This window comes from Colius striatus, chromosome 6 (assembly GCF_028858725.1).
Source record: "Colius striatus isolate bColStr4 chromosome 6, bColStr4.1.hap1, whole genome shotgun sequence".
NCBI lineage: Eukaryota > Metazoa > Chordata > Aves > Coliiformes > Coliidae > Colius > Colius striatus.
This window is the reverse complement of record NC_084764.1, coordinates 30665452-30690814: the sequence shown is the minus strand read 5'-3', so window position 1 is coordinate 30690814 and position 25363 is coordinate 30665452. Positions and strand designations below refer to the sequence as shown.

At 43.9% G+C, this 25363-nt stretch overlaps 2 protein-coding genes across 6 annotated transcripts in view; one reads left to right on the top strand and one right to left on the bottom strand.

Annotated features, from left to right (window-relative positions):
• The first annotated feature begins 1375 nt into the window (after window positions 1-1375).
• Window positions 1376-10606, top strand: PSMC1 (proteasome 26S subunit, ATPase 1). Of its 2 annotated transcripts, none has more exons than XM_061997960.1 (11): window positions 1376-1469; window positions 2177-2230; window positions 3500-3596; window positions 3876-4000; window positions 4517-4702; window positions 4871-4999; window positions 6318-6414; window positions 6578-6767; window positions 7752-7903; window positions 9480-9634; window positions 10302-10606. In XM_061997960.1, the coding sequence occupies exons 1-11, from the start codon at window positions 1467-1469 to the stop codon at window positions 10434-10436; spliced, it is 1323 nt and encodes a 440-aa protein (XP_061853944.1). In that variant the 5' UTR covers window positions 1376-1466; the 3' UTR covers window positions 10437-10606. The 2 variants fall into 2 exon arrangements, with proteins under 2 accessions (XP_061853944.1, XP_061853945.1); XM_061997961.1 differs by lacking the exon at window positions 1376-1469 and adding an exon at window positions 1715-1887.
• A 2881-nt stretch (window positions 10607-13487) lies between these two features.
• The window catches only part of NRDE2 (NRDE-2, necessary for RNA interference, domain containing), a 29333-nt gene continuing 17457 nt past the window's right edge, over window positions 13488-25363 (bottom strand). For 3 of the 4 annotated variants that reach the window (XM_061997945.1, XM_061997947.1, XM_061997948.1), the window contains 7 exons: window positions 25160-25280; window positions 22997-23172; window positions 21916-22302; window positions 20517-21445; window positions 18253-18391; window positions 15153-15224; window positions 13488-14156 (listed from right to left, as the gene is read on the bottom strand). In XM_061997945.1, the coding sequence (XP_061853929.1) occupies window positions 14031-14156; window positions 15153-15224; window positions 18253-18391; window positions 20517-21445; window positions 21916-22302; window positions 22997-23172; window positions 25160-25280 (1950 nt within the window). In that variant the 3' untranslated portion in view covers window positions 13488-14030. Of the gene's footprint in view, window positions 14157-15152; window positions 15225-17755; window positions 17893-18252; window positions 18392-20516; window positions 21446-21915; window positions 22303-22996; window positions 23173-25159; window positions 25281-25363 lie in introns of all 4 variants that reach the window. The other variant, XR_009818916.1, reaches the window with a different exon arrangement.

The window sequence follows — 25363 nt, the reverse complement described above, 5'->3', positions numbered from 1 at the left end:
TGCCAGTCTTCCTTCTCTGCTTCTACACTCCCATCCAGGTCAGCTCACAGCAAGTCCCCACTGAGAGGTCACAATGTCCCTTCCTTCTTCGCAGTTAAAACTCCTGAAGTGTAGACTTCATTCCTCAACATATAGAAACCCCCTCATTTATTTTGAAAACACGGGTGCGAAAACTAGGGGAAAACAAACTTTTGGATGACCTGCTGGCATTCTATACATAGAAGGAATTAGAGAATCACAGAATCTTCAGGGTTGGAAGGGACCTCAAAATGTCTGTTTATACTGTTTGAATAGCCAAAACACATGGCTACAGGTGGAGAACCACCAGCACCAGTAGCACTCGGAAAACATTTTCTGCCAGCAGTACTCAGCAGACTGGTCCAGACACTCGCAGTGGAAAGTCCTTCCATCAATGCTGTGGAACACCAGCTTTGGTTTTATTCCTTTCCAAACCTCAGGCTACTCTGGGCTGTTCACGTACTTTCTTCCTAGCAGGGTCACAGGTTAAAGCAGAGTGTGCAGCATTGTGCGAGGCAAAGCTGTGACTGGGGAATTCCTCATGACAGTGTAAAGAACCCTCTCGTGGCATCTGACAGGAGCAGGACTGCTTCCCAGGCTGACAAAGAGAGCAGGCAACACCTGCAGACTCCTTAACACCTCCACTTGTAGCACAACACGAGTGGCCTGATCTTCCCAGGAACACCCATCCATCGTGGCTGAGTGGCAGTGCTGGAGGGAGGCGACATTACCCGCACTAAGGCAAAGCTTCCCAGCGTATTCACAGGACTGAGTACCATTGTACTGGACATTACCACCACAGCAGACGGTCATTATGAGCGTTAACTCACGAGCTTGTTTTGATGTGAGCGGTAAGAACACCTGAGCAACACCTCACAGGGACGGAGCTGCGCTTTTGCCGGGTTGCCCTGGTGGGACAGGCAGCCCCACGCTCCCGCAGCACCCGCTGCTGTGGGCGGCCTGTTGGACGCCCCCTCCAGGCGCCCGTTACGACGTGGTGCTCGCGTTAAGCGCCGTTAACCCGAAAGCAGCCGCAGCACAGGCGCGGCACAGCGCGGCCGCCACAGGGCACGGCGGCGGCACAGCGGCAGCGCCCCCCAGCGGCGGCCACGCTCCGCCTCCGCGGCCTCGGGACGCTCCCAGGCGCTCGCGGCGGATGGCGCCCCCTGCCGCTCAGGGGCGGCCTCCGCCAGGGCCCGTGCGCCACCCTGGCGGCCCCGCGGGGCGGGCGGCGTCTGTCCCGGCGCCCCCGGCGGCCCCGCACGGCGGGAGGAGGCAGGAGGCGGGCGGCGGCCGGGCCGAGGGCCGGCGGCCGCCCACATGACGCCCCTGCCCGCCCCGTCCGGGCCGCCGGCCGGGATTGGCCCTGCCCGCGCCCCGTAGTGACGCCGCCGCGCCCCGCGCCGGGCGCTGTCGGGGCGGCACTTCCGGTGCGGCGCTGAGGCGGGATGGTGAGAGCCTGTCCCGCTGTCCCGGCACGGCGCGGCCCGGGAGCGCGGCACTGCGGGGGGCGGGCGGGGGATGCTGCGCCGGCGGCGCCGCGCGGGCCGGGAGGAAGCCCGGGCCGCCTCCGGCACTCGGTCGACAGCGCCCGGCGTTTTGCGGAGTCACCGCCGGCGCTGGGCCTGCGGGCCGCTGCCGGCGGAGGAGCGCGGCCGGTTGCGCCGCGGCCGGCCGCGGGTGTGAGAGGTTGTCCGGGCGGGCTGCTGGGAGAGGAGAGCGGCTTTGTGGCTGCGGGTCGGTGGAGCTCCGTGCGTCGGGCTCGGCGGGGAGCGGCGGCGGCACGGAGCGGTGCCGCTCGCGGGAGAGGTGGCTCGACCGGCCGGGAACAGAGAGAGGAAGAAGAGCTCCTGGGACACACGGCACTCGGTGGGGCCCGCGAATTGCCGCTGCCAAGGAGTGAGCCGAAAGCACAGCGGCGCAAGACAATGCAGTGCTGCATGAGTTGAAACGTATCGGTGAACGTGCCTTGCCGCGCCTATAAGCCCACGCTTCTCCTTATTCCCTGACTTGTGGCAATTAGTTGGAATATATTCGTATAGGAGAAGTCTAGTTATGGCAGTTCTTTATGTGTGTCTGTCTATAGGAGCAAAGATTTGCAGCTATGTACTTGTATTTGCCTGTTATTTTGACTTTGGTTATTTTTCTTTTTGCCCAGGGTCAAAGTCAGAGTGGTGGACATGGTCCTGGTGGTGGCAAGAAGGATGACAAGGTAACTAAAAACAAAAGGTGCTTTTACTCAGAGACTGAGCTACAGGTGTGCTGCTACAGAAGCTGGCTGCAATTGATGGCATTTCACAGCTTTCTGTTCTTGTATTCTGCATAAAATGATGCTTTTGCTAGCTTTGGTGACATGTGTTGTCTTCTGGATGCACACTGGGGAAAGCAGGTTGCTGTTCAGAAATAGAAAAAGAGGCCTAACTGGATAAGGAAACTGAAATTATTTAACAGTAGTGATTTATTTTTTAAAACAATAGAAGTATACATTTGCCTGGAAAGACTATTTGCCCTCAGGCTGTCACTGAAGTTACCGGGTTTGGTTTGAAAATGATATCATACTGTCATCTGCCTCTACTGACTGTGCTTCATGGTATGGACCATTAGAGGCCTTTCCAGTTTCCTCTGGAGATGGGAGTGTTGTGTACCTGGCAAGCTGGGGCTAAGCTGTGTTGGGCAATGAAGCTGGTGAAGGGTCTGGAGAACAAGTCTATGAGAAGTTTCTGAGAGAGCTGGGAGTGTTCAGTCTGGAGAAGAGGAGGCTGAGAGGAGACATGATTGCTCTCTGCAACTCCCTGAACAGGGGTTATAGTGAAGTGGGGGTTTATTTCTCCACTAATGAATGATAAGATGAGGAAATGTTTGCACCAGGAGAGGTTTAGATTGGACATTGGGAACTTTTTTACCAAGAGGGTTGTTAAGCATTGGAACAGACTGTCCAGGGAGGTGGTGGAGCCACCATCCTTGGAGATATTTAAAAGACGTGTAGATGAGGAGCTGAGGGACATGGGTTAGTTTAGTGGTGGGCTTAGCAGTGTGAGGTTACTCAGTCTTAAAGGTCTTTTCCATCCAGAATGATTCTGTGATTCTAAGCTGCCAAACTGAATGTGTGTTACCTGTTGATTAAAATATGACACAAATGCTCAGATTCCATGTTTTTCTCACCCTATCATGTCTGAGTTTTGTGATTCACTTCAGACTTTAGCCTTCCCTGTTTCCTATTCACTTAAAATTGGCAGAAACGTAAATTAAGAAGAGAGATATAAAATAAACAGGAGAAGAAATTTGTGAACTTTGTTAAAGAATAAGAGTAGTGTTTCTTTTGGGCTTCTCACTATATATCATGAAGGAGACAGTTTTGTTGTGGAGCCATTCAGCCTAGGCTAGGCTCGCTCTCAGTCTGGGCACCTGACACCTCTGTGTATTTTTTCATTTTTAATATTGTGATTTTTCTTTTTTCCCTGGAATTCTTGTTATGAATAAGGATAAGAAGAAGAAATACGAACCTCCAGTTCCAACCAGAGTGGGGAAAAAGAAGAAGAAAACAAAAGGACCAGATGCTGCCAGCAAACTCCCCCTGGGTAAGCGTTCTGCCTGCCCCAGCAGTCCTGGCACTCTGGGAGAGGTGCAGAGCCGGCCTCTGCTCTGGAGCTGCCTGTATGTAGGGCACAAAGGATGACATAGAAGGCCAAATGGAATGTTTTTTACTTACAGTTACAATGGCACAAGTGAAACAGTGACTACTGCTCATATAGAGGTTATAGTCAGAAAATAAAGCAGGCTTTCTTGTAATCAGTCGGTGAATAGTTGGTACTGTGTCAAACTTGGTCTAAAATATTGTGATTCTACTTTCATTACAGTGACTCCTCACACACAGTGCAGGCTCAAATTGTTGAAATTGGAGAGAATTAAAGATTACCTCTTAATGGAGGAAGAATTTATCAGAAATCAAGAACAGATGAAACCTTTGGAAGAAAAACAAGAGGTGAGGTTTGAGCTGTTATTTCTAACATCACAATATTGCAAAAAGTACTGTAATGTAAACTTCAAAAGTTTATGTGAGCAATGGGCTGTGGCTGTGTAAGGCAATGTGTACATATCAGGGGTAGTACAACTAATTCACTAAATTTCAATTATTGTCCAGAAAGCAAGTGGGTTTTTTTCTAGTGGTTTAATGATTTTAGCCCAAGCACAGGTTACTACAGAGGAGGCCACAATGTTTTTTTGTTTCTTGGTGATCTGTTAATGTGCAGCTCCCAGATGTCCATCCATAGAGAATGTTCTAGCTCTGCACATCCACGTAGCAGTGTTTGTAGGAGAGGACTAAAATAATAGTGGATTTTGTCACTGGAGTGTGTTTTATGTCTTCTGGGGCAGCAAAACAGCAGTAGCACCGACTGGTGCTGTTACGTTCAGCATGAGCTATTGAGGCGGTGTTACACAAAAATTACTTCTTTTGCCTGTGTTCTTGAGGCATTTCTTGGATTCTGCTTTACCACAGGAAGAAAGATCAAAGGTGGATGATCTGAGGGGGACACCAATGTCAGTGGGTACCTTGGAGGAGATCATTGACGACAACCACGCTATTGTGTCCACATCAGTAGGATCGGAACACTATGTCAGTATTCTGTCTTTTGTGGACAAGGATCTGCTAGAGCCAGGCTGCTCTGTTTTGCTAAATCATAAGGTGAGTTGCTCTTGTCAAGCGAAGTGTGAGTTCTCGTACTGTTTTTTAACTAGGATCACAGGATTAGAGCTGTTTCATGCACCAAAATGGATGGGTGTTGGATTTTGGCTTGAGCATTTATGAATCGTGCTGACTGCAGTGTTTGATAATTCTTAATGCTTGGACTAGGTTCATGCTGTGATAGGAGTCCTGATGGATGACACGGACCCTTTGGTTACTGTGATGAAGGTGGAGAAAGCTCCTCAAGAAACATATGCTGACATTGGTGGCCTTGACAACCAGATTCAAGAAATCAAGGTACTGCGTAGTACTAACGTACTGTTAAGTTGTGCTGGGAGCCCAGAAGCCTGATAGCAGTACCAACTGCTCTTCATGTAGTTTGCTTTTGTACCTTGTTGCAGTGAAGTTCTTTTGATTTTGCTAGGCAGACTTATGGACCTAATCTTCTTGCATGGGTGGCATTCCCATTCTCAGACTGTTCACACAGAAACCTTTCACGGTTACTGTGGAGCCTGTAGAGCCCTAAGCTACTCAAACCTTTGCAATCACTTTTTTTTCTTGGCAATATGTGAAGTTACTGATTGTTGCAAGGTGAAAGTTAAATTCGTAGAATCATAGAGTCATAGAATGGTAGAGGTTGGAAGGGACCTTGAGAGATCATCTAGTCCAAATTGTAGATGCTCAGATAGTTTTTGGTGTCTGACACTGCAACTGAAGGGTTTGGTGGGTAGGGGTTTTCTGGCTTGTTTTGTGTTTGCATTTGTTTGTTGTTTGGCTGTGTCCAGTTGGCTTGTTGGATTTTTTTTCTAACCTGGTAAAACTCAACTCATGGGTAAGTGTCCAAAATCACAAATGCTCTTGAAGTATTCATGGAATCGTAGAATGGTAGGGCTGGAAGGGACCTTTAGAGATCCAGCTCCCCTGCCAAAGCAGGTCCACCTAGATCAGGTTGCACAGGAGCGTGTCCAGGTGGGTCTCGAAGACCTCCAAGGAAAGAGACTCCACACCCTCCCTGGGCAGCCTGTGCCAGGGCTCCCTCAGCCTCACAGTTAAATAGTTTTTTCTTATGTTTAAATTGAACTTTTTGTGTTCCAGCTTCATCCCATTACCCTGTGTCCTGTTGCTAGATACCATTGAAAAAAGCAATGCCCCAACCTCCTGACACCCACCATTTAGGTATTTGTAGATATTAATGAGATCCTCCCTCAGTCTCTTCTTTTCTAGACTATTAAAGTATTGATCTGTAGTATGTGGTGGTGCATGGTGGAAGGCATCCTTTTATAAAGGGCCTCCACCTCCAGGTTCTCCATGAGCATTTAGGAGTTGGGAAGACCAGGGTTCCAAATTCAGTGTGATGCACTGAGGTTGGAGGAAGGGGAATGCTTGCCGTTTCTTTTCTCTGTGTTGAGTGGAAATAGGAAGACCTGTTCAGATGGTCATCTGCCTTAGAATGGGAGGCAACAGAGAGATGTACTTCTTGAGGTCTGGCTTTAAGTCCCTTTTAGTTCTTCTTGCCTTCGTTGCTGTTATCAGTGCTTCTCTTAATCCCCATGGAACTTCTGTGGAGAGCTCTCACTGTTTATAAATATTCAGGGCTGTTTTTCTTGTGCCATAGGAGTCTGTGGAGCTTCCTCTCACCCATCCTGAATATTATGAAGAGATGGGCATAAAGCCACCCAAAGGAGTCATTCTCTATGGTCCACCTGGCACAGGTATCTCTCAGTACTGTAACAACGCTGAGCTAACACAGGTCAAATAAGTTCTGCCTGCCTAGTACTGCAGCATTGCCATGTCTGTCACATGTTTCATGGGACTGTTCTGTTAAACCACTTGCTCCCTGTAAATTGATCCGTGTTTCTTTCCAACTAAACACAGGTAAAACTTTGCTAGCCAAAGCAGTGGCCAACCAGACATCAGCAACCTTCCTGCGGGTAGTTGGTTCGGAGCTGATCCAGAAGTACCTGGGCGACGGCCCGAAGCTGGTGCGCGAGCTGTTCCGCGTGGCCGAGGAGCACGCGCCCTCCATCGTCTTCATTGACGAGATAGACGCCATCGGCACCAAGAGGTAACGTGTCCCTGCTCCTGCCTCACTCATGGGCACTGCCAGCAACAGCAAAACCTTTATTAGAAACACTTCTTTTGCAGGCATATTGATGCTTAGTCTCTTAGCTCTGCTGACATTTTCATAATGCTCCTTTTGATGTAGGCACTTTTAACCAGTAAAACTCCAAATACCTTCTTTGAAACTCAAATACATTCCATCTTATTAATATTTCATAGATATGGCTGGAGACTTAACCTCTGTCCTCTTGCTACATGGTAGCATCTCTCTGATTGAGTGTCTTGAACAGAAGTAGACACTGTATGTAAGATCAAGTGCAAATCCAAATGCTCTGCTCCATGTATTTCAGCATAGGTGGAGGGACTGGACTGATGGTGGAGTGCATAACACAGAACTCTTCACGAAACAATATGTTCAAACTGTTACCAAACATGGGGAAGCTGTTTGAGATGTGGATTATCCAGTTTGGTATAGGCAAAACAGAATAGAATAGCCAAGGTGGAAAGAAGAGGAACGCAGTGCTGGTGTCCATGTGTCAGGCAGAGCAGTTGCAGCAGGATCCCATCAGGGAGTGGGCACGTTAGGTTACACCTGCACCTTCAGGGAAAGCTCTGAACTGGACATGGGAGCAACAAGCATCTTCTATGAAGTGGGTGCACATCCTTTAAAAAAGGAAAAAAAACCTATTAATGTGAATTTGTTCCTTTTGTTAGCAGGGAAAAAAGAATTCTAGGTACATAACAAACATGGAAGGACATATTTCCCTCGTGTGATTGCTGTTACTTTCCCCAGCTACAGAAACAGTTCAGTGTCTTGTTACTTACCAGGTGTCACAATATGATTCTGAAAACCTACTTTTTGTTTTCCATGGGTGAACAGGAAAAAAAAAAACCACCACACATGATGTTGTTTATGTTTGGTGCAGCTACCTTAACACTGTTCTTAAATTTTCATAGTGCTTTTTCTGACTACATTGTTTCCTTGAAGGTATGACTCAAATTCCGGCGGTGAGAGAGAGATCCAGCGTACCATGCTGGAGCTGCTGAACCAGCTGGATGGGTTTGACTCTCGGGGGGATGTTAAAGTCATCATGGCTACTAACAGAATAGAAACACTGGACCCAGCTTTAATTAGGCCAGGTAAGAGATCTCGTGCCATGCAGGTTTGAAAGGATTTGTCATAAACTGTCAAAACTGGGCTGGTACAAAGAATGCGACTGGTGTGTCCTTATCCAACATACCTTCTACATTGGTGTGCCTGGGAACGTTGGAACCTGTTCAGAAGCTTCCAAAAGGGAGAGAAACCTCTGGAAGAGGAGAAATGGCATTCCTCTTACATAAACAACTTGTGTATTGTCCCTTAAGATGGTGCAGCCAGTTTTAAGGCAAGCTGTAGCACAGCCACAGCATACCTGTCTGGCCTCCAGCTGTCATTTAGGGGAGGGGTAGGGGAAGGGAGAAGTAGCACCTTATTTTGTCATATGCATTATGTGTTGAGCTGAGATCTTTAACAGGCACAAGTGCTATTTTTAAATGGCTGTTAAAGATGTACTGAAACACAGTAAGTGTGTGGGGTCTGTTAGAAGGTAGAGAGAGACAGATATATTAAAAGAAAACACTAAGCCTCATGTTAGTGTCCTCAAGTAAATCCTAAGTATTGAAGAGGTTGTAAAGGTATTTCTCCTGCAGTAATTGAGGTAAGGGGTAGAGCAAAGATAATTTCAGATTAAATTGCTAAAGAACAGCCCTGAGCAGTCACCAGGCTGCGTGGACTCAAGGAACCGAGTTAAAAACGAACAAACCCTCCCCAGTGTGAAGCTGCTGAGGCATGTTTGTGTTTTCCACAAAGTCTGTTTTTGTCACCATCTTAGCCTTACCCCCTCAAAATTCAAACCAGTGCTGTTAAGAGTACAGAGGGGGTTATACTGTACTGGTATTAAAAGATAAGCTGACTAAAATTCGTTGGAAGGAAACTCCCTACACCTGTTAGGTATTTAAATGACAACTATGGCTTAGGCAACCAGGGCATGTCCAGTAGCTGGGCAGGCTGAATGAGCATTGGGTTTGATAGCCTGGAGTATCCACTGTGGTGCCATCAACCCTCCCAGGAAAGGTACTGGAAAACTAAAGGAAAGTAGGAGAGAACTGGAGCTTGAAAATGTCTTTTAAAAGAGGGTTCATTAAAGTTGAAACAATGAGCACCAGAGCATCCAGAGTCCCTACTGACATAAAAGAAACATCTGTTAGGAACTGTGTATGCAACACCTTCCTCCTTCAGTTAGGTTTTGGGGGTTTTGTTCAGTCTTTAGAGGAAGAATTCTTTACAGTGCCAGTGTGACTGATTTTGTCTGCATGTATGTGGCAGAAAACTTGAGAACTAAGTGTAATCTCAAAGTTTATTACAAGGCCTTAAGTATTTGATGAATACTTTTTTGGTCTATGACACATAGGGTTTTTATATAACTAACTCAAGGTTTTATTTCCCAGGTGAGATGTCTCTTACCTGCAGTGACAAAGCCTCATTCACCAGTGTGGTGCCTTCCCGCTCCAGGAACTTCCTGTTCATTGCAAATAGTCTGATCTCACTTTCTACTCTAGGATGTGTGATCAATGCTGGGATGAAGGAACTGTCAGGCTAACCTTGACATGGCCTTCCTGCTGCATTTCTAACAGCTGCCTGCAAAAAAACCTAAGACTGAACTTATCTTTTGCACAGGACGAATTGACAGGAAAATAGAGTTCCCTCTGCCTGATGAAAAGACCAAGAAACGGATCTTTCAGATTCACACGAGCAGGATGACGTTGGCAGATGATGTCACTTTGGATGAGCTGATCATGGCAAAAGATGACCTCAGTGGTGCAGATATTAAGGTCAGTGTACATTACCACTGTTTGTCCTTCAGAACACAAATCTCATTTTTACTTCATCCACAACCATTGTCTGTTGAAGCTGTTTTCTTATACCTGTGAGTACATCACTGAGAGACAGTTGGATGGCTTTAAAATACCTTTTCTGCGTGCTTTACAAATGGGTAAAGCAGAAGGTTAAAAGTGAGGCCACTTGTGTTGCTCAGAGCATGTACCTGTGTTAGCTCAATATGAAACGTTGACAGTAGTGCAGCAGAAATCAGAAGGGGACAGTGAAACCTTGCACAGCCACACAAGGCATTGTAAACGTTACTGCTGAGAGCTCAGGCTAAGCAGCATTTTTAGACACCAGGTTGCAAGCAGATAAACATGCAGCTGTAGATTAGGAAGCTTTAGTCCTCCCTGGTCTGCTCCTTGGAGGTAGATGGAGCTCTTGCTGTTACCACAGTGATGCCCTGGAGCAGATCCACCACTGCTCTGTGGCCTCCTTGCAGGACAACGCTGTGTCCCTGGGGCTGCTCCTCGCAGCAGTTATCCGCATTGCATTAAGTGCTTCAGTGCTGCTCAGCAGTGACAAATGTCAGGATGTACATTGTGTTCACACTGGGCTCCTGAGGCAGAGGAGTGGTGTGCAGGGGGCACAGTCGCTGATGGGTCACCTCTGTTGCAGGCCATTTGTACGGAAGCTGGACTAATGGCGTTGCGGGAGCGGCGGATGAAAGTAACAAATGAAGACTTCAAAAAGTCCAAAGAGAACGTTCTCTACAAGAAGCAGGAGGGAACCCCCGAGGGACTGTATCTCTGAGGTGCCTGTCTCCTTGGGAATATCAGGAACTCCTCCTGAGTCAGTGATATTTGTGTAAAACCGCATTGTCAGTCTAGCTGATTTTCATTCTGGAGGTTAAATCCTGGGGGCTTGTGGTTATTCAGCCCGTGTTACAATTCATTTCCGAATAAAACATTTATCTGAATTGACCTGTGGTAGTTGCTGAGACCTGCTATTTATATGGAGCTGGCTCCTGCTTTGGTCAGACTTGGTTTCTAGAAAAAGTGCTAGTGCCAGAGTACTCACCTTGGCGACCTTCACCTTCACACACTGTGACCACACGGCAGCGGGGATGGTAGTCTCTGGGTCTTCATAAGGCACTGGAGCCTCCTACACTTACTGTATAAACTGCCTCTGCTCTTCAAGTACTCTCTCTCATCTTAGGGGGCTAAGTAACTAGGACAAAAGTCATTTTTTAAGATAATGAGGTTACTAAGTCATACATAAGGCTGAATGCTTTTAATTCATTTTTAGGTAATATGCAGATACCAGCTCCATCCAGCACCTGTGCTTACAAGAAAGCACATGCCTTGATGTTCTTAAAGAGCTAAAGTGGTACTTGTACCCTTGAAGTCTGGATGTGTTTTTCTCCAGAGGGCCACAGTTCATTAAGAAACACTTCCTTTGCTCCAGCATGTCACCCCAAGGCCGTGGCCCCACTACCCCCAGAAGGTGCAGGCTGCTGATGTGCAGAGAGAAACTCAACCTACCAGTCACATGTGTGGTATCCTGCAGTGGAATCTGGAAACAAGCCGCCTAGCTGCAGCTCCAGCCTGGCAGGAGATAAATATATTGCTGCACTGTAGTGCTGTTGAAGTATTCTCTGCAGTGTACTTCTGTGAAGCACTTGCTAAGGTCCAAGAAAACAATTTCCAAACGTAGTACATGTGATGTTTAAGGTTATATAAACTTCCCCATCCAGCCCACAGTTCAGGAACATGCAGTGTTTGTTCTGGAAACTGTATGAGCAAACACGGGCCCATTGGAGGGTTGGACATCCAGCCACCCCTTTGGTAACTCCTGCTGTAACAATGGCAGCAGCCAGGCCAAGAGATTTTGGTTTTCTGTGTAAAAATTATGTGGTTCATTGTTAAAAACAAACTCTACGGCTGAATGGAGCCTTATATTTAATCTGGATGACAGGAACCCTGAAATAGAGTTGTTTTTCATCTGGTGACAAAAAAACAAGGAAAGTTTTATTGCCCATTCTTATAAACCTTCTGAGTGTCTCCATGGAAAGGCCACACAAACCCAGTGAGGTTTTTTTTTTAGCACTTTCTAATCATGGCAGTTGATATCATCATCGTTTGAGGGGCTGAAGACCATTATGAGCCATGTAGCGAGCAAGACTCTCTCTATTTGTTAGTTATTTGCTGCTACAAGCAGCAACCACAAAGGGGTGGGTTCAGCCAGATGCTGGAGGGCTGCCACAGATTAAGCTGAGAAGTGTGTTCTGGTGTGCTGTGCTACAACAGTCATGGGAAAGGAAACATTTAAAAATTACATTCTTACCTTTTACCACAGAATTTAGCTCCTTCCACTTACTCTAACATTCCTGAACTCCTCTAAGTCACAAAGATCAAGACAAAAGTAATAAGGATGAGGAGAAAGTGAACAAAGTCCGTATTCCTGGGGTCTGAATGCAACAGCAGGAGCTCCAGCAGCCTGAGCAGCCCACGGGAGGCAAACAGCAACAGGAGAATGCCACAGGGAGCAGCTGTGTGGGGGAAAGGGTCCAGGAAAGGGGAGACATTGAAGAAGCTGCTTTTCTAAGCAGCTGCAGCAACAGTCACCACCACCATTCACATGAGAGTTTCAGGATGTGACTGGACAAGGCACTAGATCATCTCACCTAGGCTCCCTGTCTCACAAAAGGTCGGACTAGATCATCTTCCAAGGTCCCTCTCTGACTGACTGCTCTGTGAATCTGTGGCTCTGAGGAGAAACACAAGCAGAAGCACAATGCAGCTTCCCCTTCTCTCCATGTCCCATCTAGGTCTTTAGAGGAAAACAGCATTCTGCTTTGAAGGGAGAGCTAACACACACACACCCACACACACACTCTCTGCGATGCTGCTGTTCAGTCCACAGAGAAGCTCCTACTTCCAATTCAGAAGCTCTGCCATTTCTGAAAGCAGCATGGACTCAAACACGTGAGCTCTTTTTTAACAAAGACTGATCAATTAGTTTTGGAGCAAAAACAGCATCACTTGCAACCTCAGCAATGCTGTAAAGCTCTTAAGTGCTGTAATATTTAAAGTTCTTCATATTCCCTGTAATATTTTAAATCATTTTAGAAAGGAATAAATGAAGTGCCGCCTAAACTAAAATGTACTATACCTTGTCTTGTGGTGCCACAGGCCCAACCTGGCTGCGGGTTGCATGGCTTTGTCCAGCCACAGCCTTTCATGTAATTGTTATCTCCCAGCTGGATGATCCCAATTGTTTTAGTGCTGTTACTGACAGTTTTCTCCTAAAAAGCTCTGAAACAGTTTTGGATATTTAGTGGCTGCTGATACCCTCCTGGCAGCTGAAGATCCACTCCACTTTCTGAGCACTTAGGTCTCACGAGTAGGGATGCACAACAGTCTTTCACCTATTTCAGCACATTCTGTCTTATAAAATAAATATTTAGCATATCTTTAGATTGTTACCATATTTCATAACAGTTCTCTGGGAGCTTGCCTAAAGACTCTTGGAATAGATGCTGATAATTAAGTTAACAATGATGTTTTGACTACTCTTGCCTTCTTTGTTGAGGATTAAATACAGCCAGACCTCTACTTCCCTTTTGCTGATTACCTGCATTTGGGTCAAAAGCGAGTAATCAGTCACAAGAACCTGTTTAAAAATGAGCTGCTTAGACATGCATTATGAATACATTTTCCATTTTAATACACTCACAGTTCTATCAAATTAAGAAATACAAAATAATTCAAATTACTTTTGTTTTTTCAAACAGTCAGGTGTATTTTTCATAAATATCTGTATTAAATGGCCACCTGTCAAAACATACAAATCCAAAAGAGGTGCCTGCTCAAGCAAAGATTTAGCTTTTATTAGCAGTATGTGTACAGTCATAAGGGCTGTGTGACTTGGAGGTTATACATACACACCAGGCTGAAGGAAAGCACTGACATCTACCAACTGGAGGAGAGTGAAGCACCCATTTGGCAGGTGTTGAATATTTCCTGTGCGGCTCACCAAATCACAGCTGGTATGTACCGAATCTCCACCGAACTCCAGGGAATGGAATTTCAAACAACCAAGTAAGAAATGTGGGCATTATTCAACAGGAGCCTACGTGTAAGAGGGTATCCTTCTGTGGGAGCCAGCAACACTGCAGAAATATGGAGGCAGATTTTGGGCAAAATGCAGTATTGATTGCAGAACACCTGCAGCTAGTAGAACTCCCATTTTTACAGCAATTTACTGAGAGACCCAAACCCTTTAAGGAAAAAAAAAAAAGTACATAGTACTCAAGTCCCAGAGCTCCTGTTTGAAGAGAGGCAGATCTAACTGTTCCTTTTGGAACTAGCTTCTGTACATTCTTCAATCATCCACAGTCTTTTTTTAAACCTCTAATAGCAGATCCAGCTCTTCCATAGGTACCCGCACTCTCAGTTCTTTTTCAGTCATTAGATCAAGCGTCTCTTGCAGATCATCAGGAAAGTGCTCTACTGCATCCAGGTAGAGAACCTAGAAAGACAAGGAGAACATTTTCTGTGGCACGTTCCATCACAGCAAGAAACAAAGGATAAAGTGCACAGTCAGGCAAACAACTCTGGAGCAAGAAATAACACCTTCTTCTTTAAAATAACACAGTGTTAACAGTGCTTCTACAGTGACAACAATGTCCATGTTGAAATCAAGTCTTTTCCAACTCTTACTAAATAATCTTCTTGATAAAAGTAAAATGTACATCAGGAGATGCTGGAGCACTTGCAGCACATACAGACATTACCTGAGGAGTTGCAGGTGCTCCTGAACAATTTCTTATACACAGAATCTTAAGGGTTGGAAGGGACTTCAAAAGATCAGCTAGTCCAACCCCCCTGCCAGAGCAGACCACCTAGAGCAGGTAACACAGGAGCTCATCCAGGTAGGTTTTGAATGTCCCCAGAGAAGGAGACTCCACAACCCATCTGTGCAGCCCATTTCAGTGCTCCCTCACCCTCACAGTGAAGAATTTCTTCCTTGTATTTCTTTGGAACCTCTTATGTTCCAGCTTGTACCCATTGCCCGTTGTCCTATCATTGGCCATCACTGAGAACAGCCTGGCTCCATCCTCCTGACACCTGCCTATTAAGTATTTGTAAACATTAATGAGGTCACCCCTCAGTCTCTTCTTCTTCATGACTAAATACATTTTTCTTTGCCTATATGTTTCTGCTGCTACCATGCTCATGATAAAACGTGGTTGGAAAGGCATGATCATACAGACAGGAATTCATTATCTCCTTGATTCATGCAACACAACACCTTTCTGTTCTGAAATGCAAACAGTACTGACCACTATGTATGTTTCCATTTCAGATGCATCTCTTATTTGCAGAAAATCTTACAGCATCTCCTTCAAAAACCTCTCCAGTCATTTGCCTGTAACTCATTACAACAACTACTAAAGTATTTTTTCTTTTCAAATACAGAACTTCAAAACTTAGAGTATGATGACAGGTTTATATTTTGGCTTACCTTTGCCCAAGGACAGTTTTGAAGGGCTTTATAAAACAATCCTTTACTTTTTTCTTTCTTTCCTAGTGAAGCCTACATGAGAGAAAAAAATGTTCATACTATGCAGAAACAGCTGAAATATTAAAACAATTATCCGAGACAAAGAAATTGTTGCTGAAAATCTCAATGTTCTGCTGAGGAATCCTTACTGCTATACATCATGGCAGCTACGCAATTTGACAGGTTGCACTGGCGACTGCTTACACTCTTCAATGCAGTCAAAGAGATGTCTTTAAGGAGTGTCAAGGCTTTTACTTTTCAGAGAAGTACTTGAGTAAAGCCTAGCACAGCAAGCCTCTGATGAGAACTGCAGCTGAAGTCAGTGCCTTTGCCTGTATTTGACAGTAATACTGCAACAGACAAGAGTGCAAATCACTAAGCAAAGCTTCCACCTGACATGCCACACGCTGCACAACAGCACCTTTGGTACAATGAATGTGGTAACACATTCTTGTGCAGTGAATAGATCACAAACATACATTTTCTTACTCAGCAGAAGCTGGTTAAGGTTGAATTCCCTTACATACAAAAACGGGTATATCAACTTAGCATCTCTCCAAAAACAGTTAAAACTTCTCCTCAAAATACCCATTCAGTTATGTGGTACAAGTACAGAGCATACAGCTACAATGAAGTTTAAAAAGAAGAGCAGCAGAGCTCCAACTGCCAACAGTCTCTTCAGCTTCAGTCATCCCAGTTGCAGGTAGAAATAATTACCATTTGTTTGTGAAGAAATATTTTGTGTTGGGTTACTTTAAAACACACTTAAACGGGGGATTTTGTGGCAAACCCCACAAAAAGCAGTAACTCCAAAACACTGAAAATCTTCAATCAAGAGTTTACATTTGCTCTTACTCTGACTACACTGGAAGCGTTGCTAACAATCAGCAGGTTCCCTTTTCAATTCTTAACGTCTAGAAATTCTTTTTCATATTACTGCTACAATGGTTGTAGAAACCTGTGTTTTCCTGCTGCCAGAGCAATGCACTAAGTTGCATCCACATCTTTTGCAGCTCTGCTAAGAGTTTGCAGTAGATTCTGCCTCTAAGGTTTTCACAGAATCCCAGAGGCTGGAAATGGCCTCTGGAGACCAGCTGCTCCAACTCCTCTGCTCAAAGCAGGGTCAGCAAAAGCAGGCTGCTCAGAACCACGTCCAGTGGGTTTTGAGTATCTCTACAGCTGGAGACTCCATAACCTCTGCACAACCCATTCCAATGTTTCATCACCCGCAGAGTAAAAAAACCTCCTCATGTTTAAATGGAGTTTTCTGTATTTCAATTTGTGACCACTGCTTGTCCTGACGCTACCCAGCACTGAGAGGAGTCTGCTCTGTCTTCACACCCTCATGTGAAGTATTTCTAGATATTGACAGTATCTTTCAAGAGCCTTCATGACTCCAGGCTGAACAATCGCTGGTCTCCCAGCCCCTCCCTATACAACACATGCTCTAATCCCTTCTTCATCTTTGTCGTGGGTTTATGTGGAGCCATTTCTGGTAAGGGGGAAGGGGCTGTAAAGATGGCTCCTGTAAGAAGTTGCTTGAATTCCTCCCCAGCTCTGAGCCAGACCCACTTCTGGGGCTGAGCCAATTAGGCACCTCCACAATCACTTTTTAAGAAGCAGCAGCTGGAAGAGAAGAGCTCTTCCTGTTCTGTTTGTCCTTTTTTTCTGGCTGGTGGTAGTGCAAGGAGTTGGAAGAGAGACAGAAGCGACCATGCAGACCCTAAGGTCAGTGAGGGAAGAGGGGAGGAGGTGTGCTGGAGCAGAGACTCCTCTGCATCCAGTGGAGTATAATCCAGAGAAGTGTGTTAAGGACTGTGTCTCATGGGAGGGACCCCGTATCAGAGCAGGATTTTGTGAGGAGTCACCCTCATCTGAGCAGAGAGAAGCAGCAGAGCCCATCTGTGAGAGACTGACCACATCCCCCACTCCCTTCCCCCCTGAGCCATTGAGGGGGGAGGAGGTAGAGATATCGGGAGCAGTGAGCTGGGCCTGGGAAGAAAGGAGGGATGGGGGAGGGAAATCTTAAAGTGCTGGTTGTATTTCTCTCATCATCTCTTTTTGCTTTTTGTTCTGTTTCTTGTAGGTAGTAGAATAAACTTTCCCGCTTTCCTCTCTTAAGTCGAGTACTGGAGTGTGTTTTGCCCAGAACTGTAATTGGCAGCGAGCCCTCCCTGCCCTTGTCTCAATCTGTTTTCCTCCCACCTTGCTGGGGCCTCCACTGTCCTAAGGAGGGTGCAGGTGGATGCAGGGCAGTGAGCAAGAGACTGTCATGGTACTTCCTCGCTGGCTGGGCAAAACCACAACAACCTTCATGGCTCTTGGCTATTCAAAGGGACTGGCCAGACCAACAGCAGAATATGGTGCATCAGCCACTCCTCTTGATTTTCTACCACATGACCATGTGCTGACAGTACACTGTTAAAGGACACTGGTCCCAGAACCAGTTCCTCGGGCACAGCTTCAGTGGCCAGCCTGCAGCAGGAGCTCACACTGCCCATTACATACAACCCCTTGAACCCGGTAGTTCAGCCAGATTTAAATCTACCTCACTGTCCACTTACCCAATCCATGCCTCATCAGCTTGTCTACAATGGTGTTAGGGAGACACTGGAAAAGGCTTGCTAAAGGTGAGATAAACATCCACTGCTGGCCCTTCATCCACTGAGCTAGTCACCTTGTTGTAGAGAAGGCTACCACACTGGTCAAGCATGATTTCGTAAAAAATAAACAGGAATTTAAGAGAAACCATTTGTTTCAAAATCTATACAAAAGCTTTGTGTTTTTAAACAGTGAGAAGCTTTTGCCCAAAATACAGAAGACTGAATATAGAGACACACCCAAGGAGGTAACAGAGAGCTACAGAACTTAGGGGAATACGGGACAACCACAACTTTTATGACTTGAAAATATTAATGTTTCTATATCTGAAAATATTAATGTTTCTAATTGATACACTATTCCTCTTTTTTTATGGAGTAATGTAGCTGTATTCATGAGAAATTCCAAACATGGTAAAAAAGATCTCAACCAACAACAAAACTGATACTCTTTTCCTTACCAGAAAGCTCAAATACATTCTCCACAGCAGCGGGCAATGGGCACCATTTTCACTCTGAACTGCATGTTCAAATAGAGCTACAATCCGATTTGTTAACCCAGTTTCAGGAATAGTAGAATGTATTTCACCAACATCTGCCCTGCAACATAGAGGAAAAAATAGAAACCTCAGTCCCTTAAGACCAAAGGGAAGGATCACATCCAGGTAAGAGAGGATAAAGATCCCCGTACTGTCTCTGTTCACAGAGCCCTCTATACAGGCAGACTTTTGCATTTCACGCTACAAATTCTGAACGTCATAAAGCAATTTTAAGCAGCTGCTGAGCTAATCAACACATTTCTGAATAGGAAAATCTGATAGAAAAAAAATCTGAAAATTCTTTCAGCATGTCGTAAAGTTAACCCTGTCCTACTAGAAGAGGTAATTTCTCTTTGAGTACAATAATCCACTATCATGTGATCTTAATACAATTTCTCATTACAAGCTTGACACAGTAGTTCAAACCAAATTCAAGTCTAGGCCAGCAAGCCTTCCTGTGGTGCCTAGGCAAGCCTGTTCACATTTATACCCCTATCACCTTTTTACAGCTCTGGATCTCAGCCACGATTGGAATAGTAACTTTTTCACCCAGAGATTCAAATCTCCTAATTTCTAGGCATAACACAAAAGCAGGTATGTATTTTTTCACTAAAGCATTGATTTCTATCTGAAGCTGATACAGACTGGCTATTTTTGATGCTTGCTCTTGAAGAAACAAACTTGAGCACTCCCAGCAACACTTCTGTCTGCGTGCACTCTCTTAGCTTGCCAGCTTATTCCACTCACCCTCAACACTTGCTCCTAACTTGCCTCTTTTTTCAAGGGTCTTTGAGTTGATGTTTCATCTTAACCTTTGCCATGAAGGATAATGATGTAATCTACACATCTGAAGCACTGTACTTCACACTGACTTCGATTCACTACTGTTTTACCCCTCAAGTTCACTTCTTGATACGAATTCCATATACTGAAACAAGTAGGAATATAAAACAGAATAGGAAATACACACAGTATATTTTTTACTTTGTCACATGATAAAATGTTAGTTCAACACAGGACTGACAGGCCATTTACTGCTCTGTTCAGTAGTTAAGCTCTGCTCTTGCAACATCCAACTTGCCCCTGTACAAATATAACCTACAGGAAAAGCTACGTTCACAAAAACAATCCAGAAAGGAACTAAATGTCCCAGAGAAAATAATCACTCTGGAATCTTAACATCAGTTTCTAGTAACAACGAAAACATGTCATTCTCTAATTAACAGTAAACCAAATTAGAATCCTCCTTTTTATTTGGTGGCTGTAGACTTCGTATTATGGTTTCAGATGACCTCCAGTGACAGCTCAGGAATGTCACTACCACGCCTGCAGGTCTCCTGCCGGACTGGGGCAAGCAGAGCAGTGGGTGCCCTACTGATAATTCTGTCATTTCACCAAGTGTGAATATTGTAAGGATACAGATCTGTAAAGCTTCCAGGTAGTATTTTCCTAGAAATCTCCCCTGTTCTGTGCAGGTAAAGTACCAAGCTGTCAATGTTGTTAAATATACCTAGGTAGCAATGTAGCTCCAAGCAACATGTGGACAACAGTTAAAAACCAAGCTTTAAGAATGAATACATACCTCTGTCCCCCACATTTCCTAACCTCTTCTCCTTTCCCAGGATCAAAAAATCAAAGCTCAGACCACACTGCAAACTCAGGAATATTCCAGCTTCTTCTACCTAGCAACAAGTCCATATGAAAACTAAATTCTCAAGTACTTGCTATGGAACCAGATTTGCCACAACTCTATTCTGTGATCCAGGAATAAAGTAGGGCAGTGAGCTCAGTCCAAAACTGCAGCATAACTATAGCTATGTAGCTGTAGTTATGCTCCTTTTTTGTTGCTCATACTGAAATGTAGCAGTTTCTAGGCTCAGTGTCTATCCTGGCCAACTGAGCAGGCTCTTAGATATTGAAAAATTACTTGAAGAAATGCATACCACCTTCATGTCAGTATCAAGTAATCAAACACAAAGGAACGTATCATCTGATTGAGCAGAAAGGATATGAGACTGTCGCCTAGGTCTTTGATTCCATTCAGAATTCTGTCACTGGCTCTGCAGTCTTGAACAAACAACCTTCCCTAGCTACAGCTTCTTCACTGGCAAAATTAGAACTATAATAGTATTTTCTCTCTTCTCAGATCAAAAGCAGCATAATCACAAAGAGCTGAAAGGTATTACCTCTGGACAGTCTCAATGAGTTTTTTTCTCATCTGCTCTGCTTGGATGGCAAACAGCCATGGCTCTAAAGAGTTAGTACATCTTGTGACATCATCAAAAAATCTTCGTGCTTTGCTAGCACTGTGAGACTTCCTCTGGATGTGGATATACGACCTCCACAGGGACTGGTTGCTAGGAAACCGTTTCAGAGCCTCCGTTAGTGCCTTGCAAAGAGGATTCAAAGGATAAAAACTAATTTTCATGTGGAATCTGAGTAAATTTGTATGCAGCAGTGTGACAGCTTCAAGGGCAGTGGGAAAATTCTGAATGCCAAAATTCTCTCCAGTATTTTCACATTTTTGTGGACCAGGAGCTTCAAGTTTTTCCAAAGTCTGTGCATATATTAATAACGCAGCATCAATGCCAACAGTCAAATACTGGAACAGCGCATAACAACCAACCACGTTAACCAGCTGATTGGCATCACTGATCTGATCTTGATCAGAAACCGGTGCTCTACTTAAATAATCTTGTAGTGCATGCTCGTAAGTTTTACGAGCTTTCAAGACACTCACAGATAACACTTGTCCACTATAGGGCACATATAGTCCACTTTCAGCCAATTTGGTCAATATATGAACAGCACGTGACATAACAGCTCCTTCTATACTTTCTAGGAGTTCCACTTCCAGCTGAGCATAAAGCAAACTGAGGCTGCAGAGCTGGGGACTCTTCAATCCTCCTGTCCCTGCTGTGCAAAGAGCTGTGTCAAATACCTTCCTAGCATCATCAATGTTACCAAGCAACCATTCTAGGTAGGCATAGAGTTTCCAGAGACAGAGGTAGTTTCGGTTGTCAGGTGCTTTAAGGAGATTCTTGGCCAACTTTTTACTCTTCCTCCCTTGTGCTTTCAGCTTCTTCTTGTTTTTTACTTGGAGACACTGAACTACCTGCAGGGGAGAATAAATAGAACAAATTTTGAGGAGAGTGAAAGAAGAAAGGAGGGAAAAAAGCACACAGCATTTTAAAATGTCATTACTGTGTTTGTTTTCACACTGTTTCATGTCTTATCACCAGCTAGATCTGTTCCTACTGAGTACTCTCTCTGTTATATTTATTTTCATTACTATTATTATTTCATTTCAGTTTGCAATATGTTCTTATCTCAGCCCCTGAGCTTTACGCCCCCCTGCCCCTTGTTTCTCCTATCCATTTCACTTGCAAGGGGTGAGTGGCTGCATGGTGCTTAGCTGCCGGCTGGGTTTAAAACACAACACCTCCAGTGCAATCTTAACCAGCATTTCTCCATTTGAATATTTAGTCCTGCAGGACTTAATTTTCATCACTATTTTAATTCAATATAAACATTAATAAGAAATACACTCATCAGGAAAGTGATTATATACAGATTCTTCATTACCTTAGATATTTCATACTGTAACCAACAGACGGACAGGTTAGATTTTTCCTTTCCTGAAAACAGCTGGAACAGAACATGAAAAACATTCTGTATGAACTCTTCTCCTTCTTTATAGTGGCCTATGTGATGTCTCCGTCGTAGCACTGTGTCCATATGACCAAGACTGTTGAATCCAGAAAGTGGAAAATCAACAGAAGTCAGTGGCTTTTCATCAGAAAGCACACTGTCAAAGATGTTATTTTCATCCATGGCAACATACAGGTTGGAAGGAAAGAGTTTACTTGTACATGGAATTCCCAGGAATTGCAAAAATGAGTACACAAGTTGACACTGGAGATCTGGATTAGAAAGCCGGATTAAAGACGGTCCAAGATCATCAAATAATACCTAAAAAAAGCCACATTAAAACAAACTCCATTAATTTATGCAATCAAAAATAGCAAACCTGTAATTTATGTAATTAAAGAACCTCTTCAAGTCAATATAGCTTTATAATCATTATTAAATGGCAAGAGAATGTCATTCAAACTAAAACCAGACAAGTCAATCAAGTAACGTGTTCTTCCAGTCAGACTGTAAATTTCCTATTAAGAGATTTCTTTGCTCTAGACCTTCACAGAAAACTTACAAAATGAAGGTCTGAAATACTTTGTTACTATTGCTTAGGCCATTTAACATGATTTATTTGAAAATCAGTGTCCAACTTGATTTATCTCCCAAGAAGAAAATAAATAAATATAACTGTCTGACTTGAAGGCAACAAACCCTTTGTTTATCTAATGTATAGATCTTCTTAAACACAGATTTATATGACAACTCCATATAGAGATGAGAGAAATCACAGAACAGCAAAGACAGACTATTTGCCTATAGCATCTTGTAAAGTGAAATCCATGGGTTTCCCATGGATTTCAGAAGTCTCAGCATGAAACTTCAGGGAAATTCTGAATGCCAAACAAATAAAAGGGTTTTTCCCAAATGAAGAAAAGGGTTATTCCTCTAAAATATGCACTGTCAACGAATTCAAATGAAAGAATAGTTTGTCTTATTATCTCTCCTTGTTTTATTATATCACAGTGACCTGTCTTTCTGGATCTTCACAATCTTCTTCAGTTTCCTTTTTGGTTTTGTCTGGCCTCCAAGGTAACCAATGCCTTGCTTCACGAGAATATTCAATATCCAACCAAATATGCCACTTGGGGAGAGTCTTATCCTTTATTTCTTCATCCTCATCTATGTCTTCTTCATCATCATCATCTAAAACCAAATCAAGACACATAAAATTATTAAAACAAAACTAATCCACCAAATCCAAAAGCCAGGCTTGACATACAACTTTAAAAATGTAAACAAATACAGTGTTAATAAGACACGAGAGCTAAAAATTTTTGCATCACCATTCTGGGTTTTGCTGCCAAGTCTGTAATAGTAGGAGACTTCCAAACTGTTTGAACCAGTGAGTCAGTGTCAACACTCAGACTTTCTCATTGAGGAGAAAAGAACACACTGACAGGACATGGACCACTTTTATCATCAGCAGTCTGCAAGCAACAGCCAAGAGTCAGCTATCTTTTCATGCAACTCAGCTTCCTCATACCTGGGCATACAATCTCAGCTGTGCTCTATGGACACTCATGTGCATAAAACATTCTGAGAAAACCACTGTAAGCAAAAAGTAATACTGCACTGTCAAACAGTGCAAACTAAGCTTGGCAATGGTGCTTTAAAATATCTGGTACTTGCAACACTTTAATTAAAATGAAGCCAGAACAATCAATGTAGTTAAACACACATAAAGGGAAGTGCTTAACAACATCCCACTTTTATGATGCTCTTGCTGGACTATTAGATACAATAAACACAATTTTCCTGTGACAGGATTGTATTAATTCTGTGCTGAAACTGATGAGCATTTGTAGGTTAAGGGGCAGCTTGTAGAGATTTTTCAAATACTTTTTTCCCTTTTTGTTATTAAGGAAAAAGTGACTTCAAAATTTACGATTACCTGCACTATTTTTTTAGTACTAAAGTCAGGCCATTTCTACACCATCTCCAAATTCTTGACCCTGACATTTGCATTGACTAGGTGGAAACATTCTCCCTCCCAGTTATTACATTTCAGGTGTAACAAACAGGTGGTGAAAAGATTTTTACTCTCCATTTTTTGTCATCTATAGCCTCTCCCTTAGTCTGAGCAACACTACGAAAAATGACAGCATTTCCAGCACTGAACCAAAGTTCAAATAAAAATGACAGCTCCATAGCTCGTGCTCTATTACAGATTGCACCTGAACTTTGGGCTTGACACACAGAGGGAAGAGCACTGACACATCCCAGACTTGCCTATGACTGGAAGCAGGCCTCTTCTCTATACTGAGTCTTCTCAATTTATGGGCAAAATGCCTATAGCCATCAGCCATGAAACTGCTGACCTCAGTGAAGGGGCAAGGAAATTCCATCTTAATGCAGGGACAAGGGAAGAGTTGCATCATTTTTCAGTTTGTTTACTAAAAGCAGAGCCAAACTTGCTACATTAGAATTGCTAGAGCAGCAGAAGCAGCAAAAGCAGAGACAGCTCATCTTCAGTCAGCCATGTCCCAGCCCCTTGCTTCACTTCAAGATGTATCTCTTTCAGGAATAGTCCTTGACATTACGGGAAGCACTGCAGACCAGAAGACAAGGTGGGACCAAGCAGTGGGGAAGTGTTTTCTGCATCCCTGCTTACCCAGAAGCACTCTAGCCAAGTGAAGATGCAATTCCTTCATTTTCTACATGACAAAGAGAAAGGAAAGGGTTTTCTCCTGTTTTTACTATCTATTTGGTATAGGAAAGTGAAATCTGATTCTAGAAATAGTATCACTGAGCTATGAATTCTTGAGACAACGATCATCTAATACTATGATCCCACCTGGTCTACCAATATAGTGAAAGGGTCTTAAGGAAAGTAGCCTCCTTCCACTTTAGATTGGCCTAAGTTTCAATACCTTCAGCCTCTTCGGCACAGGGGAGGATATGTTATCTTCTCCCTTAATTTTCATCCCAGGAAGGACAATAATAGTCCATAAATCACATCATACATCACTCAACACATGCTTTTTCCTGTGAAGTGAGACACTCTTTATCTTGGTAAATATCTTTTAAAACTTGTATGCAAAAACATGAGAAGAGATAGCTTGCAGCATTTTAATCAAAATGTTTAGAAAAACATATGGACATAGAACTACACATATTTACACTGGCATACCAGGCTTAAGAACAATCCAGCCACCCTTTTCTTGTTGGTGCATCCATGCTTTCCAGCCTCTTGCTCCTTTTTCTCCAATTCGTGGCTCTCCACTATCCCAAAAGGGTTCAAAGAATTCCACCTGTTGTTTTGTCCAGAGGGAACCAAAACAGAACACAGAATAATCATTTTTGCTGCTGTATTGACACTTTTAGTCAACTTAGG

Coding starts and splice junctions, on each gene's coding strand:
- PSMC1 (XM_061997960.1), top strand. Junction 5,000..6,317: donor ACCAGATTCAAGAAATCAAG/GTACTGCGTAGT, acceptor CTTGTGCCATAG/GAGTCTGTGGAGCTTCCTCT. Junction 6,768..7,751: donor GACGCCATCGGCACCAAGAG/GTAACGTGTCCC, acceptor GTTTCCTTGAAG/GTATGACTCAAATTCCGGCG.